Below are 19,366 nucleotides of genomic sequence, written 5' to 3'. Positions count from 1 at the left end.
CATTGGTATCTTTACCAGAGTGGGCTTCCCTAAGGAGGTGGTGTCTGACAGAGGTACCAACTTCATGTCAGCATACCTAAAACACATGTGGAATGAGTGTGGAGTGACTTATAAATTCACTACACCCTATCATCCACAAACTAATGGCCTTGTTGAGAGGTTCAACAAGACATTAAAGGGCATGATCATGGGGCTCCCAGAAAAACTCAAAAGGAGATGGGATGTCCTCTTGCCATGTCTGCTTTTCGCTTACAGAGAGGTGCCTCAGAAGGGAGTAGGGTTCTCACCCTTTGAACTTCTGTTTGGCCACCCTGTAAGGGGACCACTAGCTCTTGTGAAAGAAGGCTGGGAGAGACCTCTTCATGAGCCTAAACAAGACATAGTGGACTATGTACTTGGCCTTCGCTCAAGGATGGCAGAGTACATGGAAAAGGCAAGCAAAAACCTTGAGGCCAGCCAACAGCTCCAGAAGTGTTGGTATGACCAAAAGGCTGCACTGGTTGAATTTCAACCAGGGCAGAAAGTCTGGGTTTTGGAGCCTGTGGCTCCCAGGGCACTTCAGGACAAATGGAGTGGCCCTTACCCAGTGCTAGAGAGGAAGAGTCAGGTCACCTATCTGGTAGACCTGGGCACAAGCAGGAGCCCCAAGAGGGTGATCCATGTGAACCGCCTTAAGCTCTTCCATGACAGGGCTGATGTAAATCTGTTAATGGTAACAGATGAAGATCAGGAAGCTGAGAGTGAGCCTCTCCCTGATCTTCTGTCATCAGACCCTAATGATGGCTCAGTAGATGGAGTGATCTATTCAGACACCCTCTCTGGCCAACAGCAAGCTGACTGTAGGAAGGTCCTGCAACAGTTTGCTGAGCTCTTTTCCCTAACCCCTGGTCAGACACACCTGTGTACCCATGATGTGGACACAGGAGACAGCATGCCTGTCAAAAACAAAATATTCAGACAGTCTGATCAAGTTAAGGAGAGCATCAAGGTGGAAGTCCACAAGATGCTGGAATTGGGAGTAATTGAGTACTCTGACAGCCCCTGGGCTAGCCCAGTGGTCTTAGTCCCCAAACCTCACACCAAAGATGGAAAGAGAGAGATGAGGTTTTGTGTGGACTACAGAGGACTTAACTCTGTCACCAAGACAGATGCCCATCCCATTCCTAGAGCTGATGAGCTGATTGATAAATTAGGGGCTGCCAAATTCTTAAGTACCTTTGACTTAACAGCAGGGTACTGGCAAATCAAAATGGCCCCTGGAGCAAAAGAAAAGACAGCATTCTCCACACCTGATGGGCATTATCAGTTCACTGTTATGCCCTTTGGTTTAAAGAATGCCCCTGCCACCTTCCAAAGGTTGGTGAATCAAGTCCTTGCTGGCTTGGAGTCCTTCAGTGCAGCTTATCTTGACGATATTGCTGTCTTTAGCTCCAACTGGCAGGATCACCTGGTCCACCTGAAGAAGGTTTTGAAGGCTCTGCAATCTGCAGGCCTCTCTATCAAGGCATCCAAATGCCAGATAGGGCAGGGAACTGTGGTTTACTTGGGACACCTTGTAGGTGGAGGCCAAGTTCAGCCACTCCAGCCTAAGATCCAGACTATTCTGGACTGGGCAGCTCCAAAAACCCAGACTCAAGTCAGGGCATTCCTTGGCTTGACTGGGTACTATAGGAGGTTTGTGAAGGGATATGGATCCATTGTGACAGCTCTCACAGAACTCACCTCCAAGAAAATGACCAAGAAAGTAAACTGGACTGTAGAATGCCAACAGGCCTTTGACACCCTGAAACAAGCTATGTGCACAGCACCAGTTCTAAAAGCTCCAGATTACTCCAAGCAGTTCATTGTGCAAACAGATGCCTCTGAACATGGGATAGGGGCAGTTTTGTCCCAAACAAATGATGATGGCCTTGACCAGCCTGTTGCTTTCATTAGCAGGAGGTTACTCCCCAGGGAGCAGCGTTGGAGTGCCATTGAGAGGGAGGCCTTTGCTGTGGTTTGGTCCCTGAAGAAGCTGAGACCATACCTCTTTGGTACTCACTTCCTAGTTCAGACTGACCACAGACCTCTCAGATGGCTGATGCAAATGAAAGGTGAAAATCCAAAACTGTTGAGGTGGTCCATCTCCCTACAGGGTATGGACTTTATAGTGGAACACAGACCTGGGACTGCCCACGCCAATGCAGATGGCCTTTCCAGGTTCTTCCACTTAGAAAATGAAGACTCTCTTGGGAAAGGTTAGTCTCATCCTCTTTCGTTTGGGGGGGGGGGGGGTTGTGTAAGGAAATGCTTCCTTGGCATGGTTACCCCCTGACATTTTGCCTTTGCTGATGCTATGTTTTGAATTGAAAGTGTGCTGAGGCCTGCTAACCAGGCCCCAGCACCAGTGTTCTTTCCCTAACCTGTACTTTTGATTCCACAATTGGCACACCCTGGCATCCAGGTAAGTCCCTTGTAACTGGTACCCCTGGTACCAAGGGCCCTGATGCCAGGGAAGGTCTCTAAGGGCTGCAGCATATCTTATGCCACCCTGGGGACCCCTCACTCAGCACAGACACACTGCTTGCCAGCTTGTGTGTGCTGGTGAGAACAAAACAAGTAAGTCGACATGGCACTCCCCTCAGGGTGCCATGCCAACCTCACACTGCCTATGCAGTATAGATAAGTCACCCCTCTAGTAGGCCTTACAGCCCTTAGGCAGGGTGCACTAAACCATAGGTGAGGGCACCAGTGCATGAGTACTGTGCCCCTACAGTGTCTAAGCCAAACCTTAGACATTGTAAGTGCAGGGTAGCCATAAGAGTATATGGTCTGGGAGTCTGTCAAACACGGACTCCACAGCACCATAATGGCTACACTGAAAACTGGGAAGTTTGGTATCAAACTTCTCAGCACAATAAATGCACACTGATGCCAGTGTACATTTTATTGTGAAATACACCCCAGAGGGCACCTTAGAGGTGCCCCCTGAAACCTTAACAGACTATCTGTGTAGGCTGACTGGTTCCAGCAGCCTGCCACAACCGAGACATGTTGCTGGCCCCACGGAGAGAGTGCCTTTGTCACTCTGAGGCCAGTAACAAAGCCTGCACTGGGTGGAGATGCTATCACCTCCCCCAGGCAGGAGCTGTAACACCTGGTGGTGAGCCTCAAAGGCTTACCCCCTTTGTTCCAGCACCGCAGGGCACTCCAGCTAGTGGAGTTGCCCGCCCCCTCCGGCCACGGCCCCACTTTTGGCGGCAAGACCGGAAGAGATAATGAGAATAACAAGGAGGAGTCACTGGCCAGTCAGGACAGCCCCTAAGGTGTCCTGAGCTGAAGTGACTCTAACTTTTAGAAATCCTCCATCTTGCAGATGGAGGATTCCCCAATAGGATTAGGGATGTGACCCCCTCCCCTTGGGAGGAGGCACAAAGAGGGTGTACCCACCCTCAGGGCTAGTAGCCATAGGCTACTAACCCCCCAGACCTAAACACGCCCTTAAATTTAGTATTTAAGGGCTCCCATGAACCTAAGAATTTAGATTCCTGAAACTACAAGAAGAAGAAGACAGCTGAGCTGAAAAACCCCTGCAGAGGAAGAACAGAAGACACCAACTGCTTTGGCCCCAGTCCTACCGGCCTCTCTCCTGCCTTCCAAAGAACCCTGCTCCAGCGACGCTTTCCAAGGGACCAGCGACCTCTGAATCCTCTGAGGACTGCCCTGCTTCAAGAAAGACAAGAAACTCCCGAGGACAGCGGCACTGCTCCAAAAGAACTGCAACTTTGTTTCAAGGAGCAGATTTAAAGACCCCTGCAACTCCCCGCAAGAAGCGTGAGACTTGCAACACTGCACCCGGCGACCCCGACTCGACTGGTGGAGAATCAACACCTCAGGGAGGACCCTCTGGCGACTCCGAGACCGTGAGTAACCAAAGTTGTCCCCCCTGAGCCCCCCCAGCGACGCCTGCAGAGGGAATCCCGAGGCTCCCCCCTGACCACGACTGCCTGAACTCCATTTCCCGACGGCTGGAAAAGACCCTGCACCCGCAGCCCCCAGCACCTAAAGGAACGGAACTCCTGTGCAGGAGTGACCCCCAGGAGGCCCTCTCCCTTGCCCAGGTGGTGGCTACCCCAAGGAGCCCCCCCTTGCCTGCCTGCACCGCTGAAGAGATCCCTTGGTCTCTCATTGAAAACCATTGAAAACCCGACGCGTGTTTGCACACTGCACCCGGCCGCCCCCGCGCTGCTGAGGGTGTACTTTTTGTGCTGACTTGTGTCCCCCCCGGTGCCCTACAAAACCCCCCTGGTCTGCCCTCCGAAGACGCGGGTACTTACCTGCTGGCAGACCGGAACCGGGGCACCCCCTTCTCTCCATTGAAGCCTATGTGTTTTGGGCCCCTCTGCACCTGACCGGCCCTGAGCTGCTGGTGTGGTAACTTTGGGGTTGCTCTGAACCCCCAACGGTGGGCTACCTTGGACCCAAACCTGAGACTTGTAAGTGATTTACTTACCTGACAAAACTAACAAAAACTTACCTCCCCCAGGAACTGTGAAAATTGCACTGTGTCCACTTTTAAAACAGCTTATTGTGTTTTATGTAAAAAATATACATGCTAATGTAATGATTCAAAGTTCCTAAAGTACTTACCTGCAATACCTTTCAAATGAGATATTACATGTAGAAATTGAACCTGTGGTTCTTAAAATAAACTAAGAAAAGATATTTTTCTATAACAAAACCTATTGGCTGGATTTGTCTCTGAGTGTGTGTTCCTCATTTATTGCCTGTGTGTATGTACAACAAATGCTTAACACTACTCCTTTGATAAGCCTACTGCTCGACCACACTACCACAAAATAGAGCATTAGTATTATCTCTTTTTGCCACTATCTTACCTCTAAGGGGAACCCTTGGACTCTGTGCATACTATTCCTTACTTTGAAATAGTGCATACAGAGCCAACTTCCTACAAAAGGGTAAGAAATAGTTTAATTCTATATATCGTCAAGGGATAACCACCACAGAAAGTACACATTTCTAATACTTAGATCAAAGAAGTACCTGCTGAGGATTGTGACAAGAGAGATTTTTCATTTTACATCTGTTCCATACATCATCCTGGTAAAACCATACGCTGATGTTGAAAAATCACTAGGATAGACTGACTCCATGCTTCAATTTGAGTTGACCAGAAAAACGTTTGAACTGGAAGATCCTCAGTTAAGAAAATACTGTCAGCTGCACAAATATGTACACATTATTGACAACGATAATGACTAAAAAGTGAACTTTCACCCCCTTTTATATTCTGTTTTCTCCAGCAATGAGCCACAAGTGTTGGGTATAGACAGCTAGCTGTTAAATATTCTGAATAAACTAGACCTTAGGGACAAAAACAGGTACATTAGAGCCTCACTCTTTAGGGAAGATGTTGATAACTGAGTATTTTAAGCAGTCATTTGAGTGAAAGTTAGATACAGGCTGAAATAAAATGTTATGATATCCACTGAGCAATTGAAGGTTAGAACCTAGCTGTAAATAGAAACTGAGTAAATAATTATTTAAAAGAAGTTCTAGTTCTCTGTCAAGTGTGAGAAAATGAAATGACAATTCTACAGGAGCTGAAATGTGGATTTATATAATATGTTTCTCATCACTATCAAAATGTAAAGCAGATCAGGATGGTATATTTTCCATGATTAACACAGATTCAGAACCACAACTTGAACTGGGACTCATGATACTTCTCTTCAAAGGACTACAAACCATTTATAAAACAGACATATGGAAATGGAAGTCAAAAGCACTGAAGAGGGGAAAAAAAAAACCATTCTTCCTACCTTGGTAAAAAGTTGTTGCTTTGTTTATGGACTGTTTCAACTACTTTCTATGAAATTAAGATACTCAAAATGCAAAACTGTTCATTGCAAAGTTTAAGAACATTAGTAACCTTTTGTCGTCTATGTAAGGTTCCTTATTTAATGGAAGGCTTTTTGTTATTTTACAGGAAGAAATGTCTGACTTATACATAATATAAACTCATAGTCTATATTTATGACTTTTTTAAATATGGAAAAAATGCCAATACAGATTTTGCAATGCACAATAAATTTTGCACGAACCAGGCAGCAATATAGCATTCAAAGAAAAATGAGTCAAACACCACAGTATCAGGACCAAACGCCAATTTCAAAAGGAAATGTGAAGAAGATATTCCAAAATTATGATTTGCTGAAATCAAGACCAAATATTCGTGAAATACTTGCATATGGATACTAAATGTTACATAACAGGCAAATGTACTAGTTTTTTGCAAAAGCTACCCAGTTTTATTTACTTTCAGGTAGAGTTCTTTGAAAAGTGGTCCATCACACTCAAAGAGTGGTGTGTATAACACAACATTTGAATTATTTTGTAGCAGAAGAAAACTGGAAACCACATCACTGTAGTGGTTAACCATCAATACAGATAAAATATACTCTACATAATAAGTGATGCAATTTCTACGACTGTGCAACCAGGCTTTGATCCATGTGCAGTTGTAGGGCTATATATAATAGTGTACCGTGGGTGACAAAGGGCAACATAAGAATCCCCAGAAGGATAGAAACAGAGTTTTTCAAGGATACCATCACTGGCAAGCTATTGTGAAAAATGACTTGACTCTATGAATCCCTATCTACACACAAGCTTCGATTTATTTTGTGCAATCTCTTAGTTGCAAATGACACCTTCAAAGTTAAAAATTCTGTTAATATCAAGACAGTAACACTTGCAAAGAATGTGCTCTGTGACTTTGGTCAGCAGGAGCAAATATTTACACAGCTCAGACTGAACGGTGTGTGTTGGGTGATATATATATTGTTGGTCTTGGATAGTGTTGGGTTTACAATGCTCTTGGTTTAGACTCTAAAATGCAAGAATTAATGAATATAAAACCTTATCTGAGACTTCTGTGAACTGAAAGGGTTAGCTTGCTTTGATGTTCAACAGCCCCCAAAAAAACACAACAAGGGTGTTACTGACAGTTTCATGGCATATGTTTTTTTCAGAGTTCACTGGGACCTCATACCAGTTATTTAGAAATAGCTTCTTCAGAGTCAGATCAGTTTTTTTCATCTTTATTAGCTGGCTCATTTTCCAGCATACTTGGCATCTGCAGTTGGCTCTGATTTTAGACAGTCTCTGCCATCTCTTCACTTGGCTCTCCTGTCAAAACGATTACTTCACTCAAAATTCCCTTATTCAGTACATTCGTGAGCTCACAATCTGTGCATGATGGCTTACAGGGTACCTAGCTGGAAAGTCAAAAGCTAGGCCCATTATTCAAGGTCCTATGCCTTTGTCAGTGCACTGTAGTGTAAAAATCACAAAGCAAGTGAGAAAAAAGGGGGAAGCCGGGTCCCATGTACACATATAGGGACAATGCACACGAAGCAGAATTCAAGTCAGAAAAAGAAACACAGCCAGGAAAAGGAGATAGGCTGGGGAGAAAGACTATTTGTAGGACAACACTTAAAGAGATAAAGGAGAGCAGAATTAAATGTAGTTCTCTTTGGTTCATTATAACAGTGTAAAAAAAAAAAAGGAGGCAGGTGATAGTATGCCATCATCCTCTGCTGATTGTGGTCCCAGTGACAACATTTAAAATTCATCCCCAGAAGAGTTGGATCTTTTGGGATCGGAGATGGGTCTTTTTGCCATTTACTTTGAAGGCTAGGCGGGGAAGTAAGTTTATAGCTAGATATTGCACTTAATTGCTTCGCTTGATCAAGCAGTCATCAAGATATCGGAATACATGAATGGATGCTCTGCATAGATGGATCAGCACTGCCACTGTGTGAAGATCTATATGCCCAAAGGGTATCAATCTGGACTGGTAATGGTGTCTATTACTGTAAATCATTAGGACTTGTGATGAACGGGGTGGACAGGGATGTTGAAAATATTTGTCCTTGAGATCTAATGCAGTCATGAAGTCTCCCTGGAAGAAGAATAGGATAACAGCCTGCAGAGTAATTTTGAAAATGTTCCAACAGGATTTAACAATTGAGCTGCCTCAGATCTAGTATGGGGTGGAGGGATCTGGCTTTCTTTAGAATGATAAAGTAAAGTGAGTAGACTCCCTCTCTCTTTTGGATCCAGGGGCCCTGGCTGTACTGCACCCATTTGCAGGCGTGCTGCAACCTCTTCTTTTAAGAGAATAAGGCGGTCTTGACTGAGGTGGTGATGGTGTGGTGGTATGTTGGGGGCAATAGAATGAATTTTGAGTCACTAGCTCTAACGGGCGGCTGCTAAGACCCACTGATCTGAGGTGATTTCCATCCACCGAAGGTGGAAATCTGGTAATCTCAACCCAAAAGATGTTAAATGATCGGGGTGAAATAGCTGGAGAGTCAGTGTTTGGGAGTGGGGACTCCTTTTCCAGAGCTGCCTCTTCCCCCACTCTTCCCATAATTCCCTCTACACCTCCCTGTGAGTAACTCTTGCTTGTCTGGAAATCATGTATAGCCTGCTGCTGCTAGGACTGCACCTGACCTGGGGGTGGTGTTTTACTCCTGCATCTAGCCTTGTGCATACAAAAGGAGACCCTTGGTGCTGTTGATTGTAGTGCACCAGTGGACTTGGGCTTGGGCTTCCTTGATCTTTTCCAACATCTTGCGCAGTTCGGGACCAAAGAGATGTTCCTCATTGAATGAGAAGTTAAAAAGGTGCTATTGCACCTCTGGTTTAAAACCTGAAACGTGAAGCCATGCATGTCAATGGAGAACAGTGGTGTTAAACACTGCGAAAGGCAAACATGATGTTCACATTGCAAATTGTTGTTTTTCCCGCTGCGACTAGTTCTTCACCCCTCTTCCTACAGACCTCAGAAACGTGTTGTATCAGGGACTCCATTTCCTTTTAATAGTACCTGTTCCATCTTGAAAGCAAAGCTCCAGAGCTGATGGTTTGCCACTAAGTAGTTGCCTGTACTGCAACTCTTTTGCTAGCAGAATCAATATGCTTACTCTCTTTGTATTGAAGGTGGTGTCTAGTGTTGCCTGAGTGGATGCCCGCTTTCTTGCATTATGTACCACAAGGGAATCAGCCAGGATATACACCCTCTGATGGCGATATAGTTGCTGGTAGATTACTTAAACTTCCTCTCTACTATAGTTGTTACCACTTTGGCTATAACTGGATCCTTAACGTTCTCTGGAGTGGTCCTGAGCAAGCCTTTGAGCATTTGAGAAACTTTACTGTGCATTTACTCTTTGAGAGTTTTGCTACCAAAATGTCGGTGCCATTTTGAACGGTGTGATCTCAACCTAATGATCGGGGGCCTTGTTCTAGGTGTGGCTCGTATCTTGGATCAACATTGTAGTTAACCCATGAATCAACCCCAATTCCTGCCACCGCAGGTGGAACATAACACTCTCTCCCTAAAGCCTGCCAATTTCAGAGGAAGAGTGGACAGGTCCATCTGGAAATTCTGGTGGAGGGGGTAGAGAATATAGGTGTGATGAAGTTGTGGTGAGGGTGACAGAGGTGATATCTTGGCTTGTTAAAGCAATGGAGGAGGTTTTGCGGCTTTGTGGTTGTGCCTTTCACAGAAATTGCCTCAGTCTCTCCCACATGTGGGTGGAGGTCCAAAGGCCTTGTGATGTAAGCAGTTGCAGAGGCACTGGGTTTGAGGTTCTGCAAAGACTAGCTCTTATTCGAATGGGGCTTGGAAGCAAACTGCTAGAAATCTTTCCCTATATGCAGCTTTGCTGAAATCTTTCCAGTGTTGGAGTGGATGAAATGTCTTTTTTGCCTAGCATCCAGTTCTGCCAGCCTTTCAAAAATGGGTGCCTCTGATCCTTCACATTTTGGTGGCAAGAGTCTGTTACTGGGCCTCGAGGTGGAGTGTAATCGGCCTTCATGGGTGTTGTTTGGCCCCTTTCCTTGGAAGCATGCTCGGCTCCAAAGCCTTGTCTCAGTGTCGGCTGGAGCCTCAAAGCAGAGTTGCACGTCATGTTGAGGCTTTATTTTTTAGTGTTCGGGGCTGAATATCTGACTCCCTTTTGGAGCAGTGGTCTACCTCGGCACTATGGTGTTTAGATAGGGGGTGTCAAAGGAGTACTGTACACCAGGCTAGTACTCATTGGAGCCCTTGGTGTTGTTGTGGGCCCTACAGAGGATGCCAATGAAGGTGTTCCTTCAGGTTTCTATCCCTCAGAGGCACTTGAAGATATAGTCTGTGGGCTTGGCCTCATCTGATGCCTCCTCGGTCTCAAAATTGAGGGAGACTTGTTCTATGTAGATCCCATGTCTCCATGGAGGACTGTTGTTGCATCTTTAGGTGCAACAAATGTCTTTCCTTTCTGTAATTGTCATATTTTGCACTGAAAGGAAATACAGGACTTGCCGGACACTTTGTTGTGCTTTTGGGAAAGACAAAGGTTGCAGGTATTCTGGTGCAGTCAGCCCAAGGGTACTTGATGTTGCACTGTGGAAAAAAAAGAGAAGCGTGTTTGTTTCGTCACCCTGTACCTGCCCACACTCTCAAAGTGGTTCTGCTGGAGATCGAGAAGGGCTCAGCTGAGTCTTTAGACCATTGCATACTCTTCCCTTGCCTCATTTCCATCATTCACAGTAATTCGAGGAATCTCAGATTGTTTTTGATCATCAATGTCAAAATTAAAAAAACAGCTCGGCCTGGTAAAGGTAACAGCCATTACTGGACACATCCAAACAATATAGTAGAAAAAAACAATCTAAGGGTGAAGTAGGTGACAATGCGCATTGTGGGCTAAGGGAGGAGTCACGTATGATTACATGACTGAAAGCTTCTTTGAAGAAAAACAAAGTAATGTCCGAGCCCAACACTAGAGTTCAGGAGCATGCCAAGCATGTGTATCTACAGCCACATATGCTACGAATACTATATTATCAAGTAAACATACGAATCGGAAAGGTCTTATTCTCAAGCCAGTCATATTTCTAATATAAATACTTTGTTCATTGCAGGAGCATTAGCGGTTCCAAAAGTAACTACTAGGTGCATATTTATACATAGTCCTACATTGTTTTCACACATCCTATGTCTCTGCAAAGTACAGGGTAAGTGCTTACATCAAAAGGTCTTCAGAACTCCACCCACATGTGGGAGAGACTGAGGCAATTTCTGTGAAGTGGTCTTAAAAGTTCCATCTAAAGAAAATCAAAGGATTTATCTCCCACTCCAATAAGCAAAATAAGTGTTCTCTCAAACACCAATCTTAATGGAATGCATTAGCACTTATGTATGGGACTGTGTTAATGCACTGAAGGGATATCTTCATTTCAGGTGTGCATTATATTATGTAGGGCTACTAAATGGCGAGAAACCTATGCCACCTTGGCACTAAGTTAATAAAAAAAACTCACACAATTTTCCATTCATACACACTAGTAATCAGTAACTTTTAAAAAGTTCATAAATTCTAAGAAGCAACATGGAGACAAAAAGTCTAATAAGGATAACCATTTTGAAAATAGTGATCCTGAGGCATTTGATAGCGACATTCTTTTGGTTCCGACTTCTGTCCCTGTTGACATTTTTGAAAACGTGTGCTCTACAGCTGTGGCAAATGCAACCAGTGATAAGAAGAACAACGTCCTAAAAAGTCCTGTTACGTCTTCTCCTTCAAAGCCCATTTTAACACCTATAAAAGATATTGATGAAAAGGCAAAAGGAGTAAGATCATTGCTGGTCAAAATAAATCCTCTTTCTCTTTCTGGATCTCTTATAAAACACAAAAAAAATAGTGGAAAGGGAGAAACTGAAGAAGTTGAAAGTGATATGGCCACAAAAGAGGAGAGTGCTCAAGATAAAGTTAATGATTGCATAACGGAAAAGAAGCCCATTTTATTGAAAGATGAATCTGATCTTAGAAGATCTCCACATGTGAAGACAACTCCAAGAGGACGTCCCACTGATGGACATTCCTTAGCCAATTCTGGAGGAGAGAGCAGTGGAACAGACCCTAAAGTTAAGCAGAAATCAAAAAAGCTCCAGAAGCAAAAAGTAAATGCTGCTGAGCAGAGTTCTTCAGACAGTGACGGGACTTCTCTGCTCAAAAATAGTCTGTCTGTAAAAGCTGGGAACAAAGCAAGAAAAAACAAAAGTTGTTCTGATTCTGATGAAGAAATACCAGAAGTCCTGTAGCTGGCAGCACAAATGAGTCCTAGTTCATCAGACCTGGATAGCACAAATGAAACATTTAAGGATCCAAAAAAGGCCTTGCTAAGTGATAAAGGAAAGCGAAAAAGAAAAAGCTCAAGTTCTGATTCCGATAGTCCATGCAGGCAGACCAGGGTCACCCGAAATTCAGCATCTAAGAAACGAAAGAGCCGTCCAGAGTCTTCAAAATGTGATTATGAATCCAAAAAAGATTTGAGTAAATTGGAATCTAAAAACAAAAGGAAAAAGGCCAGGTCTGACGAAGACAGTGAAGAGACCCACAAAAATCAAAAAAGGAGCCCAAAATTGCCTAATAGGAAAGGTGATGGAAAAGGCACAGTTTTGGCGATACAAGATATCTCTTCATCTTCTGACATCGAAGATGATGACCGGGATGCTGATCAAAATTCAGTGGGCGATCGAAGCAGTGATGAGCAGAAAATAATGCCAGTGACGGAAAATGTATTGATGTCTTCAGCTGCAGGATTTTGTCAGTCTTCAGGAGATGAAGCCAAATCGGGGCCTATTGCCTTGGATGACGATGATGATGATGATGACCCCGAGAATAAGTATGATTCCATCTGTACAGACTTTAAAAAGATTATAACACACCCTAGGCGTGGGCCTAAAGCAAAGCAACGGAACATCAAGCAGGTTGTAAAAACACGGACTTCCCGCCTTGTAAAGACTCGCTCTCTGGCCGCAAGCAAGTTTGAACGTGTGGCTGACAAACTAAGGCCAAAACACTCAAAATGATAAAAAAAAAAAAAGAAAATCCATTTGTTTACACATCTTGCGTAGGGTGTGTTATAAATGCATAGTAGCACTGTCAATTATTTCCAATGTTCCATTTACGTTTTCTTTGCCTGTTACTTACCTCAGCAGGTTAATGTCCTGTACTAATTCTAAATGGGCAACCAGACCGGATAAAGGTGACAATGTACATATACCGGTTCTCTTGTCAGACTAATTGTTACTTCTGCTCCTGTTTACTCCTAATTTGATTGCTCTTTATTTTTTTATGAACATATACCAAAGAATGTGCAAAATTGAATACGTACTGTAAAGAAATGCTTTTATCTAATATGTTAGATACCTTTATACATATTTCCAGATAGATTTTGGTAGTCTATTTTTGCTAATTATTTTTAAACAATAGTGCAGGTCTTGCGGCCTTAAACGCAGAGTAAAGTTAAGTGTGATTACCAATGGCTGATCTCTACAGAACACTGGTGGAAAAGCAGAATGGAATTCTGGTGTTCACTGCCCCAAACTTACAACTGCATTTGGGAAGCACTGCATATTAAAATGTAGTGGTTTTCCTGTATATTAATCTGTCGTCTTGGACCTGTCTGTCCAAATTAAGTGCCATAAAATGTCACATTTTTAAATTGGCTTAGCTGACCATGTATGTATTCCACTAGTTTGTCACTTAGAGTGAAGTCACAGAATGACTTGTTAGGCCGGTAGCAATTTTGTAGACCGTTTACAGTTCATCCTGCTAACTTTTTACTTTTCCTTCTGCTTAAACCTAAGCTACTGCTACTCTGTTAATTGTTTATAAATTATTTTCGTTTGGGAATGAAGGATATTGATAAATGAGGCTTATACCTAAGGTAGTGTGGTGATATAGGGACTGGTTGAGAACTCTACAACTGTTCTGTAACAGGTACATATTCTGTTGGCTTCATTTGCTCAATTGTGTTTGGATTTATGTATATAATAATTGCATGAGTAACTTTTGAGTACTGCGAGGTTCCACCTCCCCTCTTAACACAGTCTCGAAACAAACGGGAACTAAAACTGCTTAAACCACATGATAGCAGAGTGACTTTGTTTAGACAGGAGATGTATCCAGTTCAGCGTATAGGGATACCTCTAGGGTATCATTTGATAAGGTAAAATTGACAGAAACACTCTCAAGTGTGCCTCATTGTGCATACCTAAATTATGTTGCACTCAGTTTTACATAGTTGTGCTGCTCGTTTCTTCTACTTTGTGACAGTGGTGCTTATAATACTTTAGTATGGAGGGGATATCAGTTGTGCAGTTATTTGCAGAATAGACCTATGTTCCACCTACATTGTCCTGCTATTTCCTGCGTTGATTAACAATTCACAAAATGCATTTGATTTGTGAAGTTACGCAGTATTACAAGTTTTATTTATTTTTGTACATGCAGTGATGTTAAGCTGTCAACTGACAATCTATTTTATATAATTAAACTGGTTGATTTGTTGCTAAGGCCTGATTTGTATATTGAAGTGATAAAATATAAAAGTTACATTTCTGTAGCAAAGATTTATATTTTTAAATCTCACATGGGCAAAATGCTTTAATATATTACCGACAAAGTTTTATTAGTGCAAAACTGTCTAGTTTATTTAGATTGTTTTTTATTGGGTTAAATCATGTACGAAGGTTTAGACATTACAGTATTATCATTTCAGTGTTTAAAAGTGTAGATGTTCTTACTTTTAAGGTAAAAAATCAACTGACTTAAGTAACACGTTTTGCACGTTGAGCGTATTTTATTTGTATTGGGTGACAGCATTCTATTGTTTTAAGTATTTCATCAACCTGCTGGGCTATAAATCTGGCAGACGAGCTGCCAAATTAAAGCAGTTTCCTTGGTATGTTTGGTTTTCACCAAGAATGCTGGTGTGCTTATAAATCTCTAGTTAAGACAGAATCATCCATGCACTTACACAACTCTATCAAAACCGACAATTGAATCCTGTCCTCGGATGCCCTTAAGCCATCTTCTAAACAAGCATTTGTAACTTGGCCTTGATATGGCAATGATGTGACAATTATTAAATTCTGTGATTTTGCTGCTCCACTGCCTCTAAACTGGTACTGTTAAAATGTTTGCAGTATTTGTCTTCAAGGCGGGAGGATGGGAACAGTGGTTTAATGCATAATGCTTTCAAATATATTATGAATGCAGTAACTTTTAAAAGCCCACTTGAAGGCACAGTGCCCATAAATCCATTTTTTTTTTTTTGCGTGAAGTTTATAAAATTCTACAATGTAAAAACATGCTTATTGAGAAATAGTAACAACCAGCAGTTATCAATTATTATTTGGGAATGACAATCTATTGAACGTTAGCTTAATGAATGGTTATGCTGGGTTGTTAATACAGTTGTTTATTTTGTAGAAAAATGGGGGGCAATGACAAATTGCCTGGGGCAACTTCTGAAAAGATTTAAAACTGATTCTCTGTCAGGTGAGCAAGACATTTTGTGATCTAAGTGACCAATTCATATTATCCATTTTGAATCGTCACAATGCACCAGTTTTACATTGTATATGTACTAGTCACAACCCGGGATATGCCTTGTAGGGAAGATTTTGTGGCTGGCCCACTGATGTGCAACTTTAATTATGTACAAACAGCATCATGTGCTCAAGCACAAATATGTTTTATAAATGTGTGCATACACAAACAGCATGTTTTTCTCAACCTCTACATTTAGTTTGCTCCTGCAATTTGAAAAATTATTGTGAATGTGGTCCAAGGAGTTTTCGATTCATTTGAAGAAATCACTTAACTTCTACATGGTTATGGTTTTGTGCAATCATAATGAACAGTCAACACAGTTTCCAACTATCGCCATATAAAGATTAAGCTATTTTCCCATTTCATGTTTTTTTAAACATTATTCTTGCTAGGGGATACTTTGTGCAATACTGAGTTCACATACAAAGGTAGAAGGGTGATATATGTAAAAGAAATTTAAAGGCACAATCCTCAAATCTGAAATCAGAAACCTTTGAAAACACTCTAATGCTATCCTCCAGAAATGTAGTATGGTGGTAGTTGCCAAGCCATTTAGAACAGTTGCATCCCATAAAACGTCTCTCAACAACTCAGACTTATTACAGTTACACTGTACTTTAGTCATTCACCTGATACCAAGCAAGTGTTAAAATTAATGATTATAGAAGCTGGTCCTGCATAAATAAAAACACAATTTTAGTCTAATTTTATTAGGTACTTAGAAGATTCTGCTTTTAGATGTAATTATTTAATGGATTTATATAAATCAAATGCAAATTCAATTAATGATGTTAAGGAAAATAAATGAGATTGCTTACCAAAGCATCAAATACCAGTGTGTCGAATGTTTCACACTCTGAATTTTCCATCATGATGTTAAAAAGTGCATCTAGTGTATCCTGCAAGAACTGGAGAGAAACGTTTAGTTATCAGTAGAGAACATATGCCATTTGAGAAAAATGAAGAAAACACATTGTGGTTAATTAATTGCTTTACATAAGCAATAATATTGTATATTCTTGTTACTATTTGCATTAAAAAAACACTAATGTGTTCATACTCAATCCAGTGCTGCCTGCAGTCCCTCTTTAATTTCTACAACAAAAGGCAGAAATGGAGGCAGACATGGAAGCTGCGGAAGGGGCATCATATTGTACAGAAGAGGTTGGGAAACTGTGAAATACCAGCAGGCACCAATTAGAATAAAGTCACAGTAGGCTTTTGTTAATGGAAAAAAATCAAAGAAATATCACTTTTTCTATGAAGTGTCTCTCTCTTGCTCTAAAGGAATGCATGCATCTTTTAAGCATCTGGTCCTAATCAGAACATATTCCAATTCCATCTCCATTATCATACTCTAGAGCACTTTAAGGGCTTTCATCTTCAAGGGGGCCTTTTATACTCTGATCATTAGGCCTTCTACAAAATGCTCAAGGCGAAACTCTTTGGTGTTAATTCTATATCAAGTACGTCAGGTTTCTCTTTGGATCTTGCATACAAGTTTATTCAAGGTGTATGACAGAAATGATGACTGACACGTACACTAGAGCCTACAGGTACTGGTGGCAAGTGAACCTTGCTCTAGACGTTCTTGCATATAAATGCTTTAAAACTTCTCATTATCTCTTATGCAATCTCAGAATCCAGAACCAAGGTCTTCACAAATGTCAAAGAAGATTTCTGGCAAATCTGTTTTGATCAAAGAAACTTTGAGCAAGGACATATTTATGGCCTCAACAACGCATCTGCTAACTAACACTCTAGCTTTCATTAAAACAGTGATGACTGAAAGCTGCAAAGGCTTATTTTGCACACACTGTCTCTGAAATGAGACACCTTGATGACAGATCTGAAGGCTTTGAGGTAAATTAATCACGGTCAACTCTACTTTAACTGGCACGTCAAGCCAAAAGTTGATGCTCTGGACACATTCCTCCAAGATTGGTCTGGTCTTTCCAATGTCTTTCCAGCCTTTGCAACAATCCCTTCTCTTCTAACAAGACTGATGTTCTTTTCAGAGTCAGAGGTCCTGGTCACATGCTTAGCTTAAAACTCTTCTGGAGCCAGACAGTGAATATACCATCAGTCTTTTTTTTTCTTACAGGGCCAAACGAGGAAGGGCCCAGACTAATTCTCCAGAGCCGTATCATATGATGATACATGAGATACTACAGGGCTTCATGACTCAGGTCAAGCCTTTTAGCTCTAATGTAACACCTGAGCCCCTGGTACTCTCATATTTAATATGATAAGTTTTTCTTTTATGTAAAATTATTTTATTTTCAACATAATTTCAGTCCACATTAAAGCTACTAAACCCACTTTCTTCAATGAATGTTTTATTTCAGAAATCAAATGTGAAATCTGCTTGATACTTATTAAAGTACTGGCCCAGAAACCACTACTCCCAAAATAGGATATAGCTAGAAGGCATGGAAATTATTAATGCTCTGTAAATTGGTGGTTCATTAGTGAAATGTATATTTTAAGTATTCAAATTAATATGCACTAGTATTAGAGTTTTTTTTTTAAATATGTAGACTAAATTGGTTACAAGTTGTATAAAATATAATTTGCTAACACTCCCAGTTTGCAGCAAGAAAATGATTTGCTAAGTTTGCCTCTGAAACAAATATGAGATTCTGAAGAAAATGAGGATGGCTGCCACTGCATTAAAATGTGTGAAAGTATGTTTTGGATTTGGATGTGTGGAATCCAACTGTAACTTATATAAGCACATAGTGAGTAAAGGATGACCTGCAAGAAGTAGAAAAAATAAGGTAGCATTTCCTGTGAATGTAACTCAGCTCCTTCATTAAATATCATGATGTGTGGTAATAGAATGAAGTGTAATAGAGACTCCAAGTTTACAGAAACAACACTACAACAACACTACAAATCTCCCACATTCTTCATAAGGGAGTAAGGGGGGGGGAATGTGGAAATGTTGAGAATTCTATGGGTGAAAAGAAAGTCTATCATTCGAAAACTATCTCTAATTAGACTTGATTTAGAAACTTGTATAAACAGATCAATAAACCTATTAATGTAAATGTATAGTTAATGGCCTCTTACATAAGACTGTGAAACAACATATTCAATCCTCTTTTTATGCCAAGTTGGGCATTTTCAAACTGATACAATCTTAATAGTAGAGATGACACAATGGGTTTTGGAATGTCTTGTTGTAGACTGTTTTCTATTTGGATTTTTTTCTAACATCCTTCAAACATAAATTCAGACATGTCAAGTAGTGTTTGATGATCAGTGTAAGTGTGTTTTTTAGAGTAAGATAAATTTGTGGTATGTGCAGATGTCTGTTAGTGGTATGTTTACTAAAAAAGCCATTGAGGCCACTTTCTTTCTTGTTGAAGGAGCTCTTGGCATTGTTGGTAACGTTCTTTTTGCTTTGAGATAACAAATTTGAACACATATTACTATCCATCTAGTGATTCTCACTTTTGAGATAGGATTCAATTTTGCTTGGGTTTGAAAAAGCCAGAAATAATTGTTGCATTTTTCTAAATGTATTTGTTCTTTCCACATAGCACATAAAGCAAATTTTACATCCAGTTAATATAATGCCCTTTCAACCACTGTTTCTGGATTAGGAAAGAAAACTGGCCAATTTAAATGGAAAGGTCGTATAACTTTTGGCAAAAACTTTGGGTTTATGCATAGCCTAATTTTGTCTTGAAATACTTGAAAATATGGTACCTCATTTGTGAATGCATGTATTTCGCTAACTCTCCTAGGCGACGTAATGGTGACAAAGAATGTGACTTTTCATGTTAGAAATTTTATTTGGCATTTATACATTGGTTCAAACAGTGTGGACATTTACCATGTTATTACGATGTTTAAATTCCATGGTGGTACAGGAGGTGTACAAAGTGGAATGACTCTTA

The 19,366-nt window shown here is 41.2% G+C and overlaps 1 protein-coding gene across 1 annotated transcript in view; it reads right to left on the bottom strand.

Moving 5' to 3' along the window:
* The window catches only part of DOCK1 (dedicator of cytokinesis 1), a 1,072,828-nt gene that overhangs the window by 862,076 nt on the left and 191,386 nt on the right, over window positions 1–19,366 (bottom strand). Inside the window, exon 20 of the mRNA XM_069239713.1 lies at window positions 16,277–16,366. Within this exon, the coding sequence (XP_069095814.1) occupies window positions 16,277–16,366 (90 nt within the window). The remainder of the gene's footprint in view (window positions 1–16,276; window positions 16,367–19,366) is intronic.

This window comes from Pleurodeles waltl, chromosome 6 (genome assembly GCF_031143425.1).
Source record: "Pleurodeles waltl isolate 20211129_DDA chromosome 6, aPleWal1.hap1.20221129, whole genome shotgun sequence".
NCBI lineage: Eukaryota > Metazoa > Chordata > Amphibia > Caudata > Salamandridae > Pleurodeles > Pleurodeles waltl.
Note: the sequence above shows the minus strand (reverse complement) of the source record. Positions and strands in the feature narration are given on the sequence as shown.